The sequence below is a fragment of the Pituophis catenifer genome, unplaced genomic scaffold, assembly GCF_029215685.1.
Source record: "Pituophis catenifer annectens isolate HBS135680 unplaced genomic scaffold, rPitCat1.0.hap2 SCAF_6, whole genome shotgun sequence".
In the NCBI taxonomy this organism is placed as follows: domain Eukaryota; kingdom Metazoa; phylum Chordata; class Lepidosauria; order Squamata; family Colubridae; genus Pituophis; species Pituophis catenifer.
The window spans coordinates 102,531,935-102,556,469 of record NW_027256886.1 but is presented as its reverse complement, the minus strand read 5'-3'; the positions used below and the strand labels follow the sequence as shown (position 1 = coordinate 102,556,469).

Below are 24,535 nucleotides of genomic sequence, written 5' to 3'. Positions count from 1 at the left end.
GATAAAACACCATTGTGATAGTGGAATAATTATTAAAGTTTCTTTTATTTGAAAGGAGATATTCTTTCCATTTAGATAGTATGCAGGAATCAAAGAAAATGATATCTAAATGTTCCACAATGGAAATTTTTGAATTACTAGAATTCTTGTTGTTCCCTCCCCTTTCAATAAATCTTGCTAAAGAGAACTCTGAAAATTATTCAGAGGAATTTGCCAGCTACTTTATGGGACACTTATAGAAAATAATGTGAGCACTTGTTCCTACTGACAGCAGCTAAAAGTGTGTTTGTGAGAGAGAATGAGTAGGAGAAGAGGTCAGGAGGAAGCTGTGGGAACCAAGCACCAGCCTGGTTGCCTGATCACCTCCGTGAAAATGCCGGAATGATGTGAAATGCCATGTTTGACTGGCTGTCAGCTGGGGAGGGAAATCTTATATAATTCTTTCTTCTTTTTTTTTCCAAATCATTTTTTACTTTAAAACAAAAAAAGAAAAAGAAAACATACAAACATTGTTCATTCAATCAAGTACAGACAGTACATCGGTCGGTTTGCATCCCTAGTGCCCTCTCCTCTCTTCACAATAGTGCTACATATCCAAAATTTAATCTTACATAAAATGTATCAGTTGTATCATCATTTAAGTATTTTGACATTTGCTTACATATCACCATTTTTTATTATCTACCCAGTGGTAAAATAAATCCCATATCAAATAACATTGTTTTTCTTCCTGCTCTCTTATTTCAAATGTCAGTTTACTCATTGCGGCACAGTCCAACATTTTCCTAATAATTTCTTCATCCGAAGGTATCATTTCTTCTTTCCAATTTTTAGCAAATACAATTCTAGCTGCTGTTAGGAGATTCACAATTAAGTACTGCAGTTCTTTGTTATATATTTCTGGTAAGAGCCCTAATAAAAATATCTCTGGTTTAAAGTCTATGTGTCTCTTGGTCATTTTTTCCAACCACATGTGTATCTTAGTCCCATATCTCCTTGCTTCTAGACATGTCCACCACATGTGGTAATAGGACCCTGGGGTCTGATGACATTTCCAACACTTCTCCGATTTGCTCTGGAACATTCTGGCGATTCTCGATGGGGATAAGTGCCACCTGTAAAACATCTTATACAATTTTTCCTTATATGCTGTAGACATTGTCATTTTATAATTATGAGACCACAATTTTTGTCATTTTTCTAAATCAATCCCATAACCAAAATTTTTTCCCCCATGCTACCATCGATTCTTTTAACTTGTTCTTCTTCCAATTTTAACTCTAGCAAAAACCCATAGAACTTTTTAATAATATAATCATCCGCTCCCATTAAAATCTTATCTAAATTAGTCAAAGCCTTGTAAAACCCTTCTTGTTTACAATCTTCTCGATACCTAGAAAATATTTGCATATATGAAAACCAATCCATCTTAAATCCCTGTTCCTCTAGTTTCTGTTTTAATTTGAGTTTACCCTTTTCATCCAATAGTTCACTATACCTAATAGTTTCTTCCTTTCTAAATATTACAAAATATTAAGAAAAAGCCTCTGCTGTGGATATCCAAACAGGTTTTTTCAAATAATAAAGTTTTTTAACCTTCTCCCAATTCAACCATAAAGCTTCACGTATTTGATGTCTTCTAAAATACCCTTGTATTTTTGTTCCTTTATACCATAAGAAAGCATGCCAACCCATCAACAAATCATGTCCCTCCAAATTTAATAGTCTAGTATTCCTCAGAGTTATCCATTCTTTCATCCACATTAAACTTGCAGCTTGATAGTACCATTCAAAATTGGGCAGACCGAAGCCCCCCCTTGATTTAGCATCTTGTAACAGCTTTAACTTTATTCTCACCTTTTTCCTTTGCCATATATATCTCATTATCATTTTATCTAAGTCTATAAAAAATTCTTTATCCAACTTAATTGGAATTGTCTGAAATAAGTACAAGATTCTAGGCAAGACATTCATCTTAACGGTTGAAATCCTGCCAATCAAAGACAATTGCAAGTTGCCCCATTTCAACAAATCTTGCCCTATCTGTTGTTTAAGCTTGTTGTAATTGTTTTCTTTCAGAGCACTACATCTTGGTGTTAAATGTATCCCCAAGTATTTCACTTTGTTTGTGATCTGCATTTTTGAAATCTCCATCAACTCTTCTTTCTGTTTTTTCAACATATTTTTAGTCATTACTTTCGTTTTATCCTTGTTAATTTTCAAACCAGCTACTTTTCCAAAATCTCCAATAATTTCTATTAATTTACTTATTGTTGTTAATGGTTCTTCAATAATAAAAACCAAATCATCTGCAAAAGCTTGGAGCTTGTCTTCTTCCTTTCGAATCTTCATGCCCTTTATCGCTTTTTCTCCTCTGACACGCCTATTTAAAACTTCTTATGTCAATATAAACAACAGTGAGGATAAAGGACATCCTTGTCTCGTGCCTTTTTCTATTTCAATCGCATCCGTCAATCCTCCATTTATCATTACTTTTGCCGTTTGTTTAGAATAGATAGTTTCAATGGCCTGTACAAATTTCCTCCCGAAGAGAGCCTTTGAGCACAGAATAATAGGGCATTCTGATGCCCAGAGAGAGAAAAAAATGCACAGTACAGATTGGGGAAGAGCCGTGTAGTGTGGAGATTGATGGTGGATCCTAGATCTCCATAGTCTCCTGGGCAACTATAAAGAAGGCAGACCCATGATCAAGGAAAGAGCATCCCAGTCCTGGGAAGAGGATTTTCCCCTGTGAAATTCAAGACGTTCAGGGGCCACTAACAATCCTGGATAAGGACCTGCCCAGCCTGCTTGGGGTAGAAAGGTTTAAAGACATTGGCAGAGAAGGAACCATACACACCCTACAAGGAGAGGACTTTCATGTGGGGGGCTGGTGTCCTTGTTCCAACTTTCCCCGGGTGCAAAGGGAGGGGGACACGCAAGGGGCGGCCACCACGGCTGTGTCTTTGGGCAAGGCAAGAGGGGGGGGGTGAGGAGGCGCTTTGCTGTCCATCCATCCATCCGTCTGTCTACTAGGTTGAGTAGGTTGAGGCCCAGCAGCCCCCCAGCCCCTCCGCTGCCTTTGAAGCCTTTGCGCCGCGCTCCCCGAACCCCTCCCCACTCTTTGGAGAGGAGCCTTCGCCTGCCGTCGCCCCTCCAGCCTCCCACCCGCGGAGGACGCATCACGCTGCGCCGCCAATCAACCGACCCCCCCCAATTTTCTCCCCCCCCAGGCTTCCCTTGAATGGCCTCATCCACCCACCACCTCCTCCGCTCAGCGACTCCGTCTCTGAGTAACGGGGGAGGTTCTGCACCTGGAGGGCCCCGTCTCTCGTCTCTCCTCGCCTGGCCCAGATGTTGCCGCCTGGAGGTTGGGGGGCGGAGACGGGCTGAGCTTCCCCATCGCCCCCGCAGCTTCCCCACCAACAGAGGATGCGGGCCTTGGGGGGGTCTGGAGGGGCCTCAGCGCAGCCCTTGGCGGAGGCAGGAAGGGGCTTCTCAGTCCTGGGGGGGGGAGGGACCTCCGGGGCTTCTGGGCAGCAGCTGCCAGGCGGGAGGAGGGCCGGGTCGGAGGAAGAGCGGAGAAGCGACTGAGGGGGGCGGGAGGGAGAAGGGAAGCCCCTTATCTGGGTGCAGTTCAAAGGGGCGATTCCTCCTTCCAGGAGCCTCCGACTTCGCCCCTTCGGCCTCTGCGGGGAGCCGGGCGCCCTCCCTCCCTCCCTCCCTCCCCGCCCGACGGCCGCCACCTCGGAGGGGGCGAAACCTTCCAGGGAGCCCCGTGGGGGCCGATCCGCTCCCCCCAAGCGCGGCTTCCCCGCCGCCGCCCCCTCCGCAGCGACCGCCTCGCCCGCCCGCCTCGCAGCGTCTGTGGGGAGAGGGAGAGAGGCCCCCCCTGCAGCCCCCGGGGGTCCCTCGAGGGTTCAGAGCCCCAGAGGCCGCCCGCCTGCCCTCCCCCCCAGTCCTCTGGCCGCTCTCCTCGGTGGGGCCGCCGCAGCCTCTGGAGCCCCGACGTGGCCCGGGAGGGAAGAGGCGCCGGGAGCCCCACCAGCCACCCCCGCAGCCCGGTTGGGAAGAAGCCGCTCCAGGCGTTCGCTCGCCCGCTGCGCTCCGACCGGCTCCCTGGCGAGGCTTCCGGCCAGCCCCGAAGAGGCTCCCGTGGGGACGAGGCGGCGGGAGGGGAGGGGAGGGAGGGGCGGGGAGGGCCTCAGGCAGACCCCCTGCTGGGGGTGGCCCTGCCCGACCTGGGCGCGAGGGAGCGGGACAGGACGCTTGAGTGACAGCTGTCTGTTGGGGGGAGGGGGGAGGGGAGAAGGGAGGCGCAGGGGCAGGAGGAGCCTTTGGTGCTGGGGTGGGGGGGAGAAGGGGGGCCAGGAGCGCCCGGGGAGGGTGCAGAGAAGCAAAGGCAGCCGAGGGACTTTTCTCCCCTCACTAAAGTTTTCACACCAGCTTTAGAATAAAAGCCAAATGGGCGCCTTTGAGACAATCACGGGGAGATTGGGAGTTCTAGCTCTGCCTCAGTCATGAAAGCCACTTGGGGGAGTTTGGGCCAAGGTCCAGGAGGCTCTGAGTTCTAATCTTCCCACAGGCATGAAATCTTTCTGAGTGACTTTGGGCCAATCCCCAGGAGACTCTTGAGTTTTAGTCCCGCCTTAGTTCTTATTGAATGAGGGTGTGAAAGTTGGAAATATTTTCTCAGATATGTTTGGGATGCCAGAATTGGGGATTCCTAGAGTGTGAGATGGCCGAGTGTCCAATATTGTGTGGTTTGGAGGAGGAAAGTGAAATTGTGGGAAAACACCACTTCCATGTTGGGCAAAGCCATAAGTCTCTCTGCCTTCTGCTTGTGGGAGAACCAGAGGGATTTGTGTGGTCACTGTGAATCTTAGACTGATCTTGGTCTGATCCATCAGAGCTTTTCTTATTATCTTTAAAATGGAATTCACAAAAGGATTCCATTCACAATTAGGAGCCTTTATAAGACATAAAACTGATTCCCAATTCATCAGCAATCTGTGTGGTTGGAGAGCAGAACAGCTTCCATGGGTGCCTCTCCCTAGAAACCAGGAAGTCTCCCCCCCCCTCTATTCACCCCCATCTTGGACCTGGATGAATATTATGCAGCATTGAAGGTTTGTGACCTGGTCAGTGATGCGGCTGCCTTTAGACAGGATCCCCTCAACCTCCTCCTGGGGAGAGTCTCCAGGTCCCCTTTCTCTGGGCATCTTCTCCAGCCCTTCACAGACAAGACAAGCGTGGAACACGAGCAGAGAAAAAGCTTTAGGTAGAAATTGTAGAGTGGAAAATTAAAGGGCCTGAAAACTACTATTTTAATTCTATTGTTGATGAAAGAAAAAAAATACAGTGGCAATTTCTTAATATACTTTAATATTTATTTATTATTTTGGTGTGAAGCACATACAAAAAAAAAACCCCAAACCAATCCCAAACTGAAATCCCAGAAGCTCTTCTGCTGAATTTTCTGCAAAGGAGGTTTTATCAGGAAATCAACAAAGAATTATATAAGAGAGATGAAGATTTCCCTCCCCAGCTGAGAGCCAGTCAAACATGGCATTTCACATCATTCCGGCATTCTCACGGAGAGGATCAGGCAACCAGGCTGTTCCCACAGCTTCCTCCTGGCCGCTGTAGGAAGAAGTGCCCGAATTATTTTTATAAGGTGTCACATTCAGTAGCTGTTGCTGAACAAAAAAATTCTTTGAATGACTCTTACAGAGTTCTCTTTATTGAGCTGAAAGGGAAGAGAGCTAGAATTACAGTCATTCAAGAATTTCCCATTTTGAAACATATAGAAATGATTTTCTTTGACTCCTGCATACTATCTAAATGGAAAGAATTAATATCTCCTTTCTAATAAAAGAACCGTTAACAATTCTTCCAATATCACAATGGTGTTATATCTCATGTTTTCACATTGATTCTGGCTGTGAGCTGCTCCTTTGTGTTGAGGTCTGGCCTCAGAAGGATAATGTAGCACTTGGGGATGAAGATGCAGCCCAGCAGACCAGCACTGGAGGCCAGGATGGAGAAGACCTGCACAGCCACCATGGATTTCCCTTTGGTGCTCAGGTAGGTGGGCACAAAAGTCAACCAGACACTGCAGAAGACCAGCATGCTGAAGGTGATCAGCTTGGCTTCATTGAAGGCCCCAGGCAGATTCCTGGCCAGGAAAGCCACCGTGAAGCAGATGGCAGCCAGGAAGCCCATGTAGCTGAGGGTGACGTAGAACATGACAACGGCCCCTTCGTTGCATTGCAGGATGATCTCTCCAGGCTGGGAGTGGAGGTCAGAGTCAGGGAAGGGGGCAGAAACTCCCAGCCAGATGGAGCAGATGATAATTTGGGCAGCAGAAGAATAAAGAATGATGGAGTTGGCCAAGCTCTTCCCCAACCATCTCTTCACTCGGTTTCCTGGTTTTGTGGCCAGGAAGGCCAGCACCACCGTGATGGTTTTGGCCAAGAGAGAAGAAACGGCAACTGAGAAGATGATGCTGAAGACCGTTTGTCGGAGAAGGCAGTTGGCTTTCCTTGGTTGACCAATGAAGAGAGAAGGAGACAAGAAGCAAAGCAGGAGGGAGACCAGGAGGATGTAGGAGAGGTCCTGGTTGTTGGCTTTGACAAGGGGAGTTTCTCTGTATTGAATGAAGGTGACTAAAACAAGGCCTGAGTTTAGGAACAAGAGTAGAGCAAAAGAGACCAGGATGATACCCAGATGTTCTTCATAAGACAGGAAGGTTATAACTTTGGGGATACACTGAACTCGGTCCTTATTTGGGTATTTATAATCTGGGCACTTGGTGCATTTTTTGGTATCTGAGAAAGCAAAAAAAGCAATATTTCTTTAATATTCTGTCCTTTTATCTTACAGAAAATACCTTCTTTGGATAACAGCTGATAACCCAGGCATTTTCCAAGAAGTATTTCTTAACTATTTCATTAAACAGTCACTCCTTTGAAATGGCATAAGGTCTCCTGCTTGATCAGGGGGTAGGAATAAAAGACCTCTAAGATTCCTTCCAGCTGTATTCTGATTGATTGATTGATTGATTGATCTACATGACTGGCAGTCTATTTGTGTAATGAGTTCTCTCCATAATTATTCACAGCACCACATTATGGACCACTGACACCTTCTCAGTGATCCTCAAGGGGAGGATCCAATATACAGATTACAGATTAACAGAGTTGGAGGGGACCTTATAGGTCATCTAGTCCACTCCTCCCTGCCTAAGCAGAGACCCTACACCATTTCTGACAAATGGCAGTCCAGTCTCCTCTCGAAAGCCTCCAGTGATGAAGCTCCCACAACTTCTGAAGGCCTTTCAGAAGGTGGACGTATAACAATTCATCAAGTTTCAAAGAACTCAAATGTTCCTAGAAAGATGAACTTAGCAGCACATATCCAAACTAAAAAGCAGAAGAGATATTTCCTCTGCTATTAGTAAAGCTTGCCCAGTCTGCCACCCCCTCCTCCCATCTCTTCCCAGCCCCTCCTTCCAAGTCTTTTTGATTTACTTCCATTTAGATAAGAAATTGTGCAGGTTAAAAATAAAAAACCAGGTGAGCTTCAATCTGTCTTTTAATTTGGATCGAATTCCACAAAGTCTCCCATTTTCCTCAGTGTGACCCACCTTCCTGAGTGGAGAAGGTCCCCTCCGGACAAGGAAGGCAGTCATAGCAGCAAACTGGCTCTCCTTCTCGAGCCCTCTTGACAAATCCAGGATGACAACTTTCCACACATTTGGACTGTGGCAGAGACTGAGCAGAAGAAAAGGAATGATAAAGGAAAGATGTTAGAACTCTCCGTCCATGGAAAATGGAAGGAGAAATGGATGGAGACAAGTAGCCTCTGGTCTTCACTGAGGTAAATATGAAACCTCTGACTACTCCTAAACAGATGCAGGAGGTAAAACAAGTGGCAGATTCTTCCTTTAGTTCCTCCCTTTTGCTTTTGGAATTTAACATTAAAATAAAATACTTTTCTATTTAATAAAGTCTTGAGGGATGGAATTGGAAAAAGATTTAAGTATGATGATATATTCATCTTAAAACTGTTTATTGTAAAAGATTGAGGAAACTTTTATTCTATTAGGTTTTTTAATATGAAATTAAACTGTGATGAAGAAAAAACTCTCTGACCAGTAAGATCTTGAAAGGTTTCCATAAAACATGGCAAAGCCACTCCACTTAGGTCCCGTCTCTTGAAGAGCTTCCATGAGATGACACCACCTGGCATGGGAGGCCAACCACCCTGGAGACTCCAGGATTTGCCTACTTGAAATGGGACCTCAGGCTTTGGAAAATGGAGGAAAGACACCAACATTTCTCCCACCTTATTGAGCAACTTTAGCCGTGAAAGAGCATCTTGGTCAATAAAAAGTCTCTGTCTTACAAAATACGCCAGAGCCTCTCTCCTGACATCCTCCTTGGGGAGAACCAAGAAGCCATGAATGCTCAGATCTGCTGTTATCTCTCCATTTTGGTCCAAGTACAGTTTTCTCTCAGAAATATTCCAAAATTCATTCTTCTCCAGAAAGGGATGAAACTAGAATGGGAACATCCAGGAATTTGAAAAACAGAGAACTTTGTTTCTTATCCCACATTGAATCTTTCTTCTACAATTGTCTCATCTCCAAATATGGTTAAATAGTATACAAATACTACCATCATCTTCATAAGTGAACAAGAAAGTTTGAGACAAATTTGTCAATCATTTACTGACAAAATATAGAAAAAGTATATAATTGATACAATTGGTCATATATAGGCAACATTCTAGAGCAGATGAAAATAAAATGAACAGAGAAAAAAAAGATGATTCATAAACTCTTAGAAACCAACAGGTTGATTCCCAGAAAGCATGGGTTGATCAAGAAGAAAGTTGTCAGGCTAATCTTCTCTCTGGTCATCCTGATGGAAAACATCTCCAGATGTGCTAATTCTAATTAATTCTAATGCGACATTAACAACATTTTGCAGATCTGAAAGAACAAATCTCCCACCAACTCTTTTCTCAGCCTGAAAAGTTAGCCAGGATCCTTTTTGAGTTTCTCTCCCATTATGCAGCTGCAGGATCCTCCTCTTCTCTGATCCTTCCCCAGGCAGCCTCTCTTCCCCTCATCCCAAAAGTCATTCTCACACATCATTGCACTTCCTAAATAGATTATGGGAACTCTGGTGACATAATTGGATTTCAGTATAGGACTCACAAACAATTTTGTGATGTGATTAGCAACCTGAGGGGCGGATGGTATGATAACTAAGTGGATAAAAACTGTCTTCAAAGTGATACTCAAATAATTTTTAACCTTTTTAAATTTTTCCTACGACACCTGAAGGTTATGTTTGTTTACTTGATTGATTAGTCCATGGGCCAAATCAAAGTGCAGAGTTCCAAACACAAATTATTACTAGAATCCGATAAAAACAATTTAAAACGGAATTTGAATAGAATAAAATTCAAAATGAGATTGGAATAGAATACAATAATATATGGATAAATAAAATATGATAAAATTATATTTCAATATCACCCCTTCAGTCTACCCCAATCAGCCCCACATATGCCGATCTCAACCGAGCCATTTTGCTCAAGTACTGAGCTGTATTAAATGTTGTTTTCAAATTCTGGCTGCAGATAAGGTGAGTCGTTTTGATATGGGATTCCCAATGGGTCCTTCGTTTGGTCTATGGACCAAGGTACCTGCCTCTCACCCTCTTCTGCAGGCAGCAATCAAATAGGATGTGAGCCAGGTCTTCTGCCTCTGCCACTCTGCAAATGCAGAGACCTCCATTATAAGGTCTAGAGTGGAATCTCCCATATCTGACCATTGTGTCCAGCTGTTTGAATCTCACTCGCGTAAATCTCTCCCTAAGATGTTTTGGCAGTTGTAACTTTAAATAGTTGTCTAGTTGAAAAGTAGGTTTGTATTTGCTCAGCCATTTCAACTTACCCACCTTACTAAGAATAGCCATGACATTTTGAGCTTCTACATCCTTAATTCTTTGGGCAGCTGTTTTTTTGAATTGTTCTCCTGTTATGCAAGAGACAGGAAGGCCACAGCTACTTCCACAATTAATCAGTTTAGTGATCCAAGAGGTTTGTGATTGTGAGTTTATCTGCTCTAGTAAGCATAACTTGGGGAGTCTATCAGTCTCCATTTCATTGACTTTGTGCCAGTGGTTACATGCTTTGATCTTGGATAGTGGATGAATTGTATACATTCCCAATTCAGCTCTAACTGCTGCAGCAGATGTCCTTAGATCTACACCCACAATACAGCTCAGGTGCTGGGACTGTGTTTGTTCTAGTACTGTGGTTGAGTAGAAATCCCAAACTTCTGCTCCATACAAGAGCATAGGGGTAACCTTTATATATGTACATTAATGGGCCAGGGATTGAAGGTTAGGGATAACTTTTTGCTATTGGACATCAATTTTTCTATGTTATCATTAATACGGTCAAGTTGATGAATCCCCTTCACGCAAGATTTGATCTAAGATGTAGATCTTTTTTAAAAAAAAAAAAAATTCATAGTCAGCATACATCATATACACTTAAACAAAAAAATCAATCATATAGGACTTCCGGTTTGCTGCTGGCCGCCGCCAGACGTTCCTTTGGGATCGTCAGCTTCCATCGCCTGTCAGAGCCGCCTTCACAACGGAATGGCGGCTCGAAAAAACTCCGTTTCCATGAGGAAACGGAGATAGAGCCGGCAGGGGTGGGTAGAACTCTCTGCAGAGTCCCAAAAGTTTTTCTTTTACTTTTGGGACGGAGCGGATGAGATGCCCCGTATCCCCAGCCGCTGCTCCGGGCTTTGGGAGACCTCTGCTAATGCAGAGCCAGGCGTCAAGAGCAAGCCTGCGAATTTAACAGATTATTCAAAGAAAATGTGAGCTGGACCTGTAATACTGAATCGCAAGTATTTTACTTATCTTTTAAAAATTACTTAAGAGAAAAGAGGAAAAGAAAGGGGAAAAACCTTTTAAAATGGCGTCTGCCGCGGCTGGAGAAGAGGCTGAAAGGGAAAGTCCTTCCGTTTTCTACTATTACAATGTAGCGGAATAAATACCACTAGCTACATTTGCAGACAAAACTTCGCTCCTGTTTTTTTTTTTTTTTTCTCTTTTTCCCCTGGAGACTTGACATTGTTGTTGATTGGAAAGAAGTCTTTTTTCCTGTTTTTTTTTTTTCTTTTAACAAAGCCTGCCTGGGCGGAAACATGGCACTGAGACTTATAAAGTCAGATAAACAAGTAGGTGGGGGGATTCCCCCATTAACAACTTAAAGGAACAAGTTTTAACTCTTCAGTCTCAGAAACCTGATTTTAATATAATAGAATTTCTCTTAGAGGAGATTGAAAGAAGGGATGAGATTGTGAATCAGCATCTTGAAAAATTTAAGCAGGAAATTAAAGAATTGGTGAAATCTAAGTTTGATTTTTTTGGAGCGAAAAATTTTAAAAGTGGCTAATGGTTTTTCAGAATTTATGATACAGCTGGATACAAATACTAATTTACTAGAGTCTAAAATGGAAGAAATTCAAGATAAATTGGACAATAGAATTCAAAAAATTGAAAATGATTTGATAAACACTCAGGATAATAGCTCAGAAGAAAAACCTAAAATGGATGCTGTTCAAAGTCTGGTAATGTAGAAAATCTGCAACAGAGGATTGAAAAAGAGGTTCTAATGGTACAATATAATTTCACAGAATATGCGATAAGATTGAGAGGCTTGCAGGAAAATAACGGAGATGATTTAAGGAGAATATCTTCTGAAATTCTAGCTGGGATTTTAAAGGTTCAACCTGACGAAGTGTTTTGTAGGATTGACAGAGTTTACAGAATAAACTCCTGGATTGCCAAGCAAAGGCAACTGCCTAGAGATGTGGTGATTTATTTCACAGATAAAGAAATTAGGAATAATATTGTGCAAAATTCCTTCAATTCTAATTTGCAATTGTATGGAAGAAAGGTTTGGATTTACAAGGAACTCCCACCTAAGATATTAATGGAAAGGAAGAAATTTGGTTTTCTGGTGACTGAGTTAAAAAAGAGAAATATCCCATTTAGGTGGGATGCCCCAGTTGGTATTATATTGAGATATCAAGGAGAAAGATACCAGCTAAATACTGTTGAAAGAGCGGAAGAATTTTATCAAAATAGGTTGAAAATGAATTTAACATCTTCAGGTATAATACAGGATAAGCAGAAGGAGCTGGAAATAAAGGGAAAATATCGAATTACAGAGACTGTACCAGATAATTGCCTTTGGATTTATCGGATATCCCAGCTGGATTATCTACAAATTTGAGAAAAGTGGCATCTGACTTTAATGTGATGACTTATCAAGGCAAGGACAAGCATGGAAACCAATTAGGGGATATACAAGGGATAAAAAAGAAACATGAGACACAAAAACAAAATCAACAAGACCAATCTACAAAGCAGAATGAAAACCAACTAGGTGATACACAATCTGTAGAAAGGAAACCAGGATGGAAATCAAACCCACAAAAAGAAAAGAAAAAAAGAAATAGGTTGCATAAAAATAGAAATTTCTAAATCAAGCAACAGTGAAGCCAGTGACTTTAAAATATGAATGATTATGTGAAAACATAGAGGAGGCGACGTATTGGTCAATATCATCCTGAGGATAGTGGCAGATCTCTGCATTGCTGTAATCTTGGGACGTGATAAGAGCCTTAAACTGATGGATTTGAATTATCCACTTTGGAATTTCTTTTTGTGTTGATAAATATATTATAATTATCTTGAATCAGGCAAGAGAATTATGCTGGGGCACGCAGAAGATCGGGTTGTTACCCACTACGATGATGGGAATCAATAATCCTGATGAAACCCACAATTATTACTATATGGAATATAATTATAATGTCACTCGGGTGGTTGTTTTTACTTTTATACATATAAGAAGATAATTACTACTGATGGGGGCAGATATGATTGAAGATTTTGAATAAACTGTTGCATTAGCAAGCTATGTTACCCTATTATGGATGTTGGTTCTAACAATCCAGTGGAAAGACTTCAAAGAAGATATTATATGGACGATAAATTTAAAGTCATTGTCTTTTCTTTTTTTATTTAGATATAATGGAATATATATACATGTATTTTTAAGTAGTGTGGGCAGTGAATCAAAGATATTAAGAATTGTTGTGTATGGTAATTTTGCAGGACAGTGGGTGAATAAGTTAGTTTAGCAGACTGATTAGTTTAAGAAAAGGGATTTTAAGTGATATACTTAGGGGAGTGGAGGAAATGGATAGAGTGGAATAAATGTTAAACTAGATTTTATGGGGAAGGCCGCTTTGAAATGTTATAGTAATATATATAGAAGATTAAATGTTAAAGTAGGACTTATCGTATAGTCTTAAAGTGGAAGGTGGTTTTGAATTGTTGTAATAATATATAGATATAAGTTTGGGAGAGGAGAAAAAAGGGCAGATTATTGCCAAATTGGGAGTTATAATACTATTATGCTAAATTAGAAGTTATTCTACAATGTTATAGTATAATGTCTTTTTTTTTTCCTCTTCTCTGAAATGTATGGATAAAGGGGGATGTTATAATATTAATAATATTTTTAGTAAGTAAAGGTCAGTATTTAGAGGAGGGAGTAAGTAATCTGTTATGAATTAGGTTTTTTGTTACGAAGAAGTCACAGGGGGGGATGGGTGGGGAGGGGGAGTTAGGGAGGGGGAGGGGGAGGGGGAAAAAAGGGGGGAAAAATTTGTATTTGAAAACTTTTTTAATAAAAAAAAATCAATCATATATATATATATATATATATATTTGTTTATATATATATATATATATATATTTGTTTTCTCAGGTTTTCGCGGGTGTTTGTATGTAGGTCTTTGGTTATTCGGGTCTTCTCCCACGTAAAATTGGAAGTGTCTTGGCGACGTTTCGACGAAGTCTCATTCGTCATCTTCAGGCTGGTGTTCTCTACACCCACCATGAAGAGCTCGCACGGCCACAAACACGAAGCCAAACAACAACAACGCAGCTCACCAGCTCAAATCCCCCTGCAACTCAGACTAAGCTGAGCACAACCAACCCCCCATCCAATCAGAGCACAGCCAAGCCCCTAACCAATCAGAACACACCTCCACCCAATCAGAACACAGCCAAGTTCCCACCCAATCAGCTCACACCCCCACTAGCAGTTAAAAGGAAGAGACAGCTGCGATCTCACATTGCTCCTGGAAGCACAAAGCCGAGAACACCAGCCTGAAGATGACGAATGAGACTTCGTCGAAACGTCGCCAAGACACTTCCAATTTTACATGGGAGAAGACCCGAATAACCAAAGACCTATATTCCCCCCCTCCCTTCCCCCCTCCTATCCCTACCCCCACCCTCCTCCCTGGACTTCCCAGAACAAATACAGGGTAAAAACATTTAACAAACCTTAATAAAAGATCCCACAAACTAACTATCTATAGATTTATCTATCACTTGTACTTTAACTCTCCTTGTTCAAAACAAAATATAACTTTTCTTGCTTAAAGGTAGTTAATTCCAACTTGTTCCTCCACAGAATAACATTAATGTAAAACAAAATGTACAATTTAAAGCCCTTGAAAATATATTGAGAAATCTAAAACCTTAAATTTAACATCCAAAAGTAAGCTTCTTTTTTAATCCATTACTTGAAGTAATTTTTAGATATAATCCATCCAATCATAACCATCCAATCATAAATAATTTTTTTTTCAAAACCAAACAAATCATATCCTTAACAAAAAATTAATCATATCTTGAATACCAATAAAATCACCTCCACAGAATAACATTAATGTATATAACCTCAAATTTAACATAATCCATCTAATCATAAGTAAAAAAAATTCAAAACCATACAGATCATATCCTTAATAAAAATTAATCATGTCTTGAATACCAATACAATTATAAAAATTCACATTTATATAACAGTTGAAACATCCAGTCATAAGTAAGGAATTTTTTTCAAAACCAAACAAATCATATCCTTAATAAAAATCTTGAATACCAATACAATCGTTCACCATGTTATCCTGCCTAACAAAGAGGAGTAAAATTCTTCCACTTCCATTTCCCCCTGGTTTTTTTCCGAGCCTTCTTCTTCCGCTTTATTCCACCATCTTTTATTTTTACAAGCTTTTGTGTATTCAACTGTAATTTTATCTTCCAATCCTGTGCAGCTCGCAAAGTAATTTCTTTTAAGAAACACACCTCTTTAATTAGGATTAAAAGTCCATTTTTATAAAGAAATTGTAATGTTCCATTTCTAATCCTTCTTGATATCTTGAAAATCCAAGCTTCTCCCGGCACTTTTCCTCTCATCTGCATCAAAACCTCTGGATAGATCTCTCTCCATATCTCCAGATTAACCTCCTTCAAGCCCATCAGTTTATTCATAATTTGAGAAACATCCTTTCCATGTTCCTCAGGCGCTTTTACTTGAATTACTTCTTCTTCCTCCTCTTTCAGCATTGCAACTTTATTATCAATTTGAGTAATAAACTTCTCAAAGATCTCATCCAGTCTTTCCGTAAATGATTTTTGCCATGCTTCCAAAAAATCCACTGTCAGTGTTTGCACACTTGCTGAATTATGTGCTGAGAAACCTCCATTCTCTTCAAAAATCTTTGCCTCTGCCATCTTTTCTTATGCTGCAAACTTAAATTCCCACCTCATTCAGCAAAGCTTCAAAGTACTGACAGCTATAACAACCTTAACAAACGCAAACAAGCTTTAACAATCACTTTCTTCTTAGACTTCCGTTCTCTATCAGCGCCATTTTGGATCTCTTTAAAACTTTCACTCGAATCTGAAAGGACTCATTATTCATCAGAGTTAAAAGAAAGAAAAATACTTGCGAGAAGCTCTCCTGTTTTGTTCTGTCTGCGTAAAAATCAATCCTTGAAATCACTTGTTTTGCAGGGATGGTCGCGGCGCCTTGTTCTGTCAGAGACGGAATCCCGAGTCTGGAGCTGCTTTCCAGGCGTTTGGGGAGCCCTCACCCTCTGCACCTCCAGGATTAATCCTGGAGGTTTTGGGGAGCTCTACCCTATACACCTGAGCACTCGCCTCCCCCTCTTTGCCCGAGGGGGAAGTTCCAGCCGCCAAAACAGCTGATTTACGCTGTTTTGGCGGTTTTACAGATCCCGGGGTTAGGAGCTCACAAAGGAGCTGCAGCGGCGCCAGCGGTGCCAGCGGAAGTCCTAAGATGTAGATCTTAATGTAAGCTAATTTGATGTGATTTAATTTAAAGACTATAAAGTTTTTCTACTTAGAAACCTTATTTGAAACTTCATTTAAAAAATTTGATAAAATAACAATGGTTTTAAATCAACTTAAAGGCAATAATCAGAAGCAAGCAACAATTGTTGAATCGGATGGATTGGATGGATGGACTGGAACTGAATTTGCTACTGGCATCCCTGAAGGAGGAGTCTGGTTTGAAGGCAGGCTGCTTGGAGATGGCTGGAGAGGCCATGGACCCTGAAGACTCAAAGTGGGCAGAACGGATGACTGAAGAAATGGATTCTTTCAAGAAGATTGAGGGAGATTGGGGAATGGACTTGTCATACTTAACGGGAAAACAAATCTTAAGACTTATTGTGTTTCAATTTACAGGAGGTCCTATGACTTTGGGGAATGGAAAGCAGTTGCTGGGAAAGATCCTAATTACAATTTTAAGGAAATGTATCATTATTAAGAATCAAACAAAGATATTGAATGAAGAACAGACTCAGGATGGATCAGAGATAATGATTGTGGTGGTTTGTGGGACATAAGCCCCTGCAAATTGTCTGAGGGTTAAATACAGTAGCAGATAACAGTTTTGAAATTTTAAAATTTAATTATTATTTTTTTTTGATTGCCTGTTAAACACATTTTTTATATACAGCAGACAGATGACAAGTCAAGTGGTTGCAAATATATCGGTAGAAGATTATAATTGTGGGCCTATTTTGCAAGGGGGAGAAATGTACATCTGTCAGTATTCAACTGGGGAACAATATGTGCATATGTGGTTTTATCTGTTTTTAGTGCACAATTTTTTTAAAAAAATGTTTCATCTAATTTTGTTTTGTCTTTGTAATAGTTTTATTTTTTGAAGTTTCTATTTTACCTTTTTGAATAAAATAAAATTTAATGAGAGGAATATCAAGTTTCCAGAAAAAATATTTATGATTTCCACACAGAGAAGGGTGCATATGTAAAAAGCAGTAGAAAAATATCTGATTTTTAGCAACTACGACTTGACTAACGAAATAGAGTCTCATATAAGAACATGAATGAGGGACTGGAAGAAAGATGAGGGATACCAAACTTGATAGGCATGTTTGTGGAAATTATCTCAAAATTGTAGTTAACTGGGAACAGAATCTGAGTCAGCAGGGAGATGTTCATGGAAAGAAGGCAATTGCAGCCATAAGAATCTCGGGAAGTGAATGTTTTGGTTTGGGGAGACCCCAACTCAAGGACCAGGTCCCCTTCCAGAGGGAGAATTTGCACAAAGTCTACGTGAACTTCAGGGAAGGAGAAATAAGCCAAGGAAGAGATCAAAGGAGCCGCTCTTAGCCTTGAGGAAAGAGAACAAGGAGAAGAGCTGAAGATCAGGAGGAGTCTGGGAGCCCCTTTTCCAACTGACACAATCTCTCGGTTGGAGAAGGGAGGATGCAGCCCTCTTCCAATCACTGACACAGGTTACACACGAGCGTAAGATCTGCTCACTGTTATTCCAGAGTGTCAAACACAGAAAAATGAATTCAGTTACAAAAGAGGAGATTTTAGCTGAAGGAGAGAAAAAATATGATAAAAGTTTGAGCTGTTTTAGAGCTGAGCCAGTAAAGCAGAGAAGTTCAGTCTCCTCTTCATGGATTATCTGAATGCAAAGATGGAGCAGACATCAGTCAGAGAAGCTTTAACTGGGATTCCTGCAGAGAGGAGGGGTTGGGCTAGATGGTCTCAGGGTCTCCTCCAATTTTATGAAGGTTGTCATGCCACAACATGTATCTATTGTGCTGTTGTTGCTGTAGCCCCATCTAGTGGCCGGGGGCAGATAAGCCTAACTGTATGGTCTGAAGCCAGACTCCCTTTTCTCTCAGCCTTTGGAGGAGACGGAAGCAGCCGGTTTGACCGAGACACATGGTCATCTGGAGGCCTCCGTCCCTCACACGGAGCATCGCTGGAGAGGTTCCAGCTGCTTCTTTGTTGGCTGTTAGTTAATGCTGCCTATCTCCTATTTATATTTGATTCTCACTCTTTGCATTTCCTCAGTTTCTCCGTGCCCTTTTCTCCCAGTGAAACACCCAGATCCACCCCAGGCTCCCTTTCACTGGAGGAGAATAGGGGGGTTTAGCTGCCTGTTGAGTTGCACACAGACCCACCTGCAGTGGGGACGGAACAAAGGGGAAATTCCACCATCCTAATCACAAACCCACAAATACAGGAATTTTATTTAAAAAAGAATACAGCATTTTCAAATGAGCAGAGTTTAATATTAAAATGCCATGGTATCTACTCTTTGGAACCATTATTCCCTGAGTAATTGAATTGGCCAGATCTGTTGAGTTGGTTCCCCTCCTTCTTCTCTGGATTCCTCCTCCAAAGGATCTCAGATCAATGGATCCATATCAGGACCCCCATACCTGCCACGGCTGCAGACTTGGAGACCCCAAGATCTTTTCTCCCTCCTTCCTTCTCTTCCTCGATCTGGAGGAATAAGCGGCATTCATGGCCTGGGCCAGAGTCTTCATCACACTGTAATATTGATAGTGATTTGTGATCCTTCCTCTGTTCCTTTTCTTCTGGGTCTCCAGTGGGGCTTTCTGGGTGCATCTTCTGCGGCCTTTGACAGAAAAGACGTTCTTTGAAAGAGAACAGAGAAAATAATAATCTTGAAACTTTTCTTCCCCCAAAAAATGGGGTTCAAAGGCAGAATCCTTTTGCCTCTTTTTTTGTAGATAAGCAAAGTTCCAAATACTATGGATGTATTTGAGAAGTCTGTGTTTTTTCATTGGATACCCTGCAAAATTTGTGAGGATCCAGACTTTCCCTTCAATGGGTTCTGGCAGACGCATAAATGTTAAATGGAAAGGAAGAATTCTCTTCAAAATGAAATCAAATTCTATGAAGTGAACAAAGACGTTGACTTGTCTCCACTTAGAGAGGGCCTCCTTGAGGGATGCTGTATATCCAGTTGTTGAGAACAGCTGTGATATAACCACACAAATTCCTCTCCTGACAAGCACAGGCGGAAAAGTCCTCATGAAATTCTCTCCATTTTCTGTGTCTGAAGCAAAGAGGCCAATCAGGGTCCATCTGAAATGGAGGAGCAGTTGGACAATTGCTGGGTACTGGATCCCTTCTTTGTGATTCATCCGGTGGAAAAAGGGGAATTTCCTTTTATCACTCAGAGCCTCTGAAGCAGTTTCAAGATTGATCTGAAAAAGCAATGAAGAATGCTGTGTTATATTTGGGGTCAGATCAAGTCCAAAATATTAGATTTTAATAAATCCAACCTGGTTCTCATGAATGTATTAGAATAGTTTGTTAATCAGACATTGTTTAAAATATTAAAGACAGAATATTAGCAAGATTGTATCATAATAATGGAAAATAATAAAGAAATTAAAAAACAATAAAAATGTAAATCATATTACTGTATTCCACCCCTACAATTGATCACAATTAGATCAACACGTGAAAATGCCAACTAAACTATTCTATTCCAATAAAGGGCCTATTATAATTTTCAAGGATTGCTCATCTTTTTTTTGCTTCTGTATCCCAGATTCTTTCTGGAGGAAATTTTTTAACTTCTTTCTCCAGTTATATAAGAAACAGGCAGACCTCAAAGCCTAATAAAATTTGTCAGTTGCATAATCCAAGTTTGGTGTTTAATTGAAGTTTTCTCTGTTCCAACAGAGGCTGAGATTGGGTTGGTTCTGCTGGTGGTTTCTCTCTGAAGCCCCAAACATCAGATTGATGGAAGAACATGGGGGAAAACTGGGCCTCAGATACTTTAATCATTGGGGCTGAGGAAGCTGGAGATCTATGAGGTTTTCATTTAAGCACCACTTTCACTCCTGCCCTTTCTCTAACTGAGCTCCTTGGATGATGAGGGAGCCAAGATTCAGGCTCAGAGAAAACAACCCCAGGTAAGGAAAGGTGCTACTTGCTCTAATGGCTGACCATCTATGGCTATGATGTCATTTCACAAAGACCATAACTTTTGAACTTGTTTTATAAATTATCAGATAATTATTAACACAAAACAATCCAAGTCTATACAACCCAATGTGTAAGTATGATAATATGACATTATCTGTATAAATCAGTGTATTCCAATAGGAATTTAGCAGGCTAAACATGTGTACCTATAACAGAATTTATAACAAAATAAAAGGGTTGGAAGGGACCTTGGAGGTCCTCTAGTCCACCCCCTGTTCAAGCAGTAAACCAGGCATAATAGCAGTAACTGTGAGAGGGATCCTGGAGTCTTAGTGGACAACCAATTAAATATGAGTGAAGAGTTTGCAGCAGCAGCCAAAAAAGCCAATGCAATCCTAAATCACATTAACAGAGGGATACAATCAAGTTCGAGAGAGGTACAAATACCACCCTCTAAAGCCTTAGTAAGACCACACCTAGAATCCTGCATCCAGTTTTGGACACCACACTATAAAAAAGACGTTGAGACTCTAGAAAAAGTGCAGACAAGAGCACTTAATTTTAATTTTTCATATTATGTGTTTTTACGATGGTTGTACACCGCCCTGAGTCCTTTGCAGAAGGGCGGTATATAAATATAAATAAATAAATAAATAAATAAATAAATAAATAAATAAATAAATAAATAAAGAGGATTAGGGGACTGGAGGCTAAAACATACAATGAACGGTTGCAGGAACTGGGCATGGCTGGTCTAGTGAAGAGAAGGACCAGGGGAGACATGATAGCAGTCTTCCAGTATTTGAGGGGCTGCCACAGAGAGGAGAAAGGGGGTCAAGCTATTTTCCACAGCACCCAAAGGCCGGACAAAGGCCAGACAAGGAATAATGGATGGAAACTGAACAAGGAGAGATTCAACCTGGAAATAAAGAGATAAAGTTGCCTTCAGAAGTTGTGGGAGCTTCATCACTGGAAGCTTTCAAGAAGAGACTGGACCGTCATCTGTCAGAAATGGTGTAGGGTCTGCTTGGACTAGATGACCTACAAGGTCCCTTCCAACTCTGTTAATCTGTATCTGTCTATACTATTCCAGACAAGTGGCTGTCCAGTCTCTTCTTCAAAGCCTCCAGTGATGGACCATCCACAATTTCTGAAGGGGAGACGTTCCATTCCTCACCATTAGGAAATTTCTCCTTAGTTCTAGGTTGTTTCTCTCCTTGATTAGTTTCCCTCCATTGTTTCTTGTCTTGCCTTCTAGTACTTTGGAAAATAGGTGGACCTCCTCTTCTCTGTGGCAGCCCCCCAAATATTGGTACATTGCTATGATGTCACCCTTAGTCCTTTTCACTAGACTAGACATACTGAATTCCTACAACTGTTCCTCATATGTTTTAGTCTCCAGGCCCTTAATCATCTTTTCTGCACTCTTTCCAGAGTCTCTACATCTTTTTTATAATATGGTGACCCAAAGTGGATGCACTATTCCAAGTGTGGTCTTGCCAAGGCATTATAAAGCGGTACAAATATGATCTTGATTTTATCCCTCTGTTAATGCAACCTAGAATTGCAATGGCTTTTTTGGCTGCTGCCACAGATTGCTGGCTCATATTTAAGTGATTGTCCACTCGGACTCCAAGATCCTCTTACTGTTATGGAGCCAGGTTTCACCTCATCAAGTGTACATTTGGTTTTTCCTGCCTAAGTATAAAACCTTACTTTTCTCTACAATGAATTACAATTTGTTAGATAGGCCCAGGATTCAAGTCTACCTAGATCCATCTGGATCTTCAGCCTATCTTCTGGGGTGTTGGCTATTCCTGCCACTTTAGTGTTGTCTTCAAATTTGATGATTTCCCCATTTCTCCCCTCATCCAAATCATTCATGAAGATGTTGAAGAGAACTGGGCCTAAAATGGAACCTTGGGGTCCCCCACTGCTTGTTTCCCTCCATGCAGACGTAGTTCCATTGAGGACCACAGGCTGACTCCATCTGGGGGTGATACTGTCCATCTCACATATTTTCAGCTTCCCGAGAAATAGGTTGTGGTTTACTTTGTCAAAGCCTTTCTGCAATCCAAGTACTGTATACTACATGCACTGCATTTCACTGGTCCACTAATTTAGTCATTTTTGTCAAAGAATGAAATAATGTTTATTTATGATCTGTTTTTTGATCCTGCATTAGTCCTAGTAAGTCATTGATATCTAGACTGAAGAACAAGGGTTCAAATATGCATCTTTCCATTCCCCCTTGGTAAGCATAGATCCTTCTTCTCATGGCTCCATTGAGCCCAAACCTCCCTCTCAAACAAGGGCTTGGATCAGGGCCAACAGTCTGAGCTCCATTTTGAGGGTCATCCATTTTCTCCATCATATTTCTCTGTTTATTGAGTCAAATGCTGCACTAACATCTAGAAAGCAGCAAACCTTGTTTTACCTCACTGATATAGATTAACTATTTCAAGACAAACTTGTTGCCAATATTAGATTATTAACTTATGCATTATTTCTTACAAAAGCTATATAGCATTTAACTCTACCTAAAACCTTCTGCACGGAATGAATTTTTCTCAAGCTTAACTAAGAGGATCATGGCATAAATTTTAGCCAAAATATCTGCTAGTATAATTGACCTATAATGGGTACAGTCCTTTTTATTCTACTTTTTAGAAAGATAAAATGCTACTATTACTAATTTCAATCTAATTGGATATGGTAGGCATTATTTTTCTGTGAAAATGAAGATGCCAATAGAGGCCCCAACAACCAGGGGTATTTTTTGATCAGTTAAATAGTTGGTAGAATGTCTTCTCCAGGGAATGTATTGCTTGCATTTCAGGCCTTTTATATTAATCTCAACATGAACATAATGGGGTAAAATATTGAGATTTTTGCTAATATGGAGAAAAGCAGCTCTTGAATTCCATGGAGAAGACATGATTGCATCTATTGCTCACCCACCACCACCCACCCCTCACTTTACCAGAGGGAGAAACACACACACAAACCTGCGGGATTTTGTAGGTGCCTCCTAATGTTGACATCTGGATGGAGATCTCCCTATGAGCTGCATCAAGAAGAGCCAGGAGGTTCTCCTTCCTTCCACAGCTGTAGTTGGGGACATTGGCTTCTCCAGTGGAGAGCATGTCCAGCAAGGCATCTGAAGTGTGGAAATTGCTCAAATAGTTGTTATGGATGTTGTAGCCAAGTGTGAGATTGTGCAAGAGATGGGAATTTTTGTTAGCCAGTTGAATGTTGAAAATGAATAGTAAGCAATAAAAAAAATTGTAAGAAGTCCTATTGAAAAAAAAGTTATTATAATCAACAGCCACAACAAATACTTTTGTTATGTATAATATATATAATCCTCCACAAGCCTACTGAGCCTTAAACCAGCATTGATCCAAAAGCAATGATGTGTTACACAAATACTGAAATGGGCTGAGGTACGGCAACTACAACTGATTCCACCACTACTTTAAATAAAACTCATTATCCAAGTGATAAATTGAGGATTGAACCGAGAGAGGAAAATAATCTGCAGCCCTTTCAGCTTTTTTTCAGACCCCTTTTTGAGTCTCTTTCACAAAATCAGACCAAAGAGAGAAGCCATGGAAATCAAAATCATTCAGGAAATTATAGGAATAAATGAAAAATAAAAAAACTGAAAAGAAGGAGAGTGTTTGAATGGAGGGAGTGCAACTCCATCACCCTGAATGACTTACGAATCATGGAAAACAAGCTGAACAGAAGGAGCCACGTTGAAAAGCAACTTTGTATGCAAACTTTCATTTCCACTGGTAACTATACTGATCAGATGGTCTCCTGGTCTGTAGTAGCTCCATGGTTTCCCATCCTGGTTTTCCAAACTCAGCGGGCATTTCATTCTCAGCTTCCCAGCGACTGGATGGGACAAAAGCAGCAGCAGAAGCAGAAGCAGGAGGTCCATCATTCATGAAGTGAATCAATGAATCCCTTTCCTGTTTCTAAGGAAGAATTAGAAGAATCAAATGAGTCTCACAAGGTGGAATATGATCCAGTTGCTTTTTCTCAACACAGAGAAACACTCGGCTTCATCTGGAAAGGAGAGAGACATACATTCAAGAGCACAGACTCTGCCTGTCCCAAAACTCCATATTTCTCTGCCCAAAGTCTCCCCTGGCCAAAGAGCAGAGCTGAAACTTTTATCATAATTCTCCCTTTCAGGAGGGATCCCTGGATAATTCAACTAGTTCTTGGACTTGGAGATTGTTAGGAAATTCTCTGGAGGGAAATGAAAGGGAAATGATCCTCATGTGATTCAAAATAAC

General features: G+C 41.0%; 1 protein-coding gene across 1 annotated transcript in view; it reads right to left on the bottom strand.

Annotated features, from left to right (window-relative positions):
- Positions 1–2,878: 2,878 nt before the first annotated feature.
- Positions 2,879–24,535, bottom strand: part of LOC139318743 (vomeronasal type-2 receptor 26-like) — a 31,380-nt gene continuing 9,723 nt past the window's right edge. The window contains exons 4-5 of the mRNA XM_070946322.1: positions 3,263–3,865; positions 2,879–2,964 (exon numbers count right to left, since the gene is read on the bottom strand). Coding sequence (XP_070802423.1) covers positions 2,879–2,964; positions 3,263–3,865 — 689 coding nt within the window. The remainder of the gene's footprint in view (positions 2,965–3,262; positions 3,866–24,535) is intronic.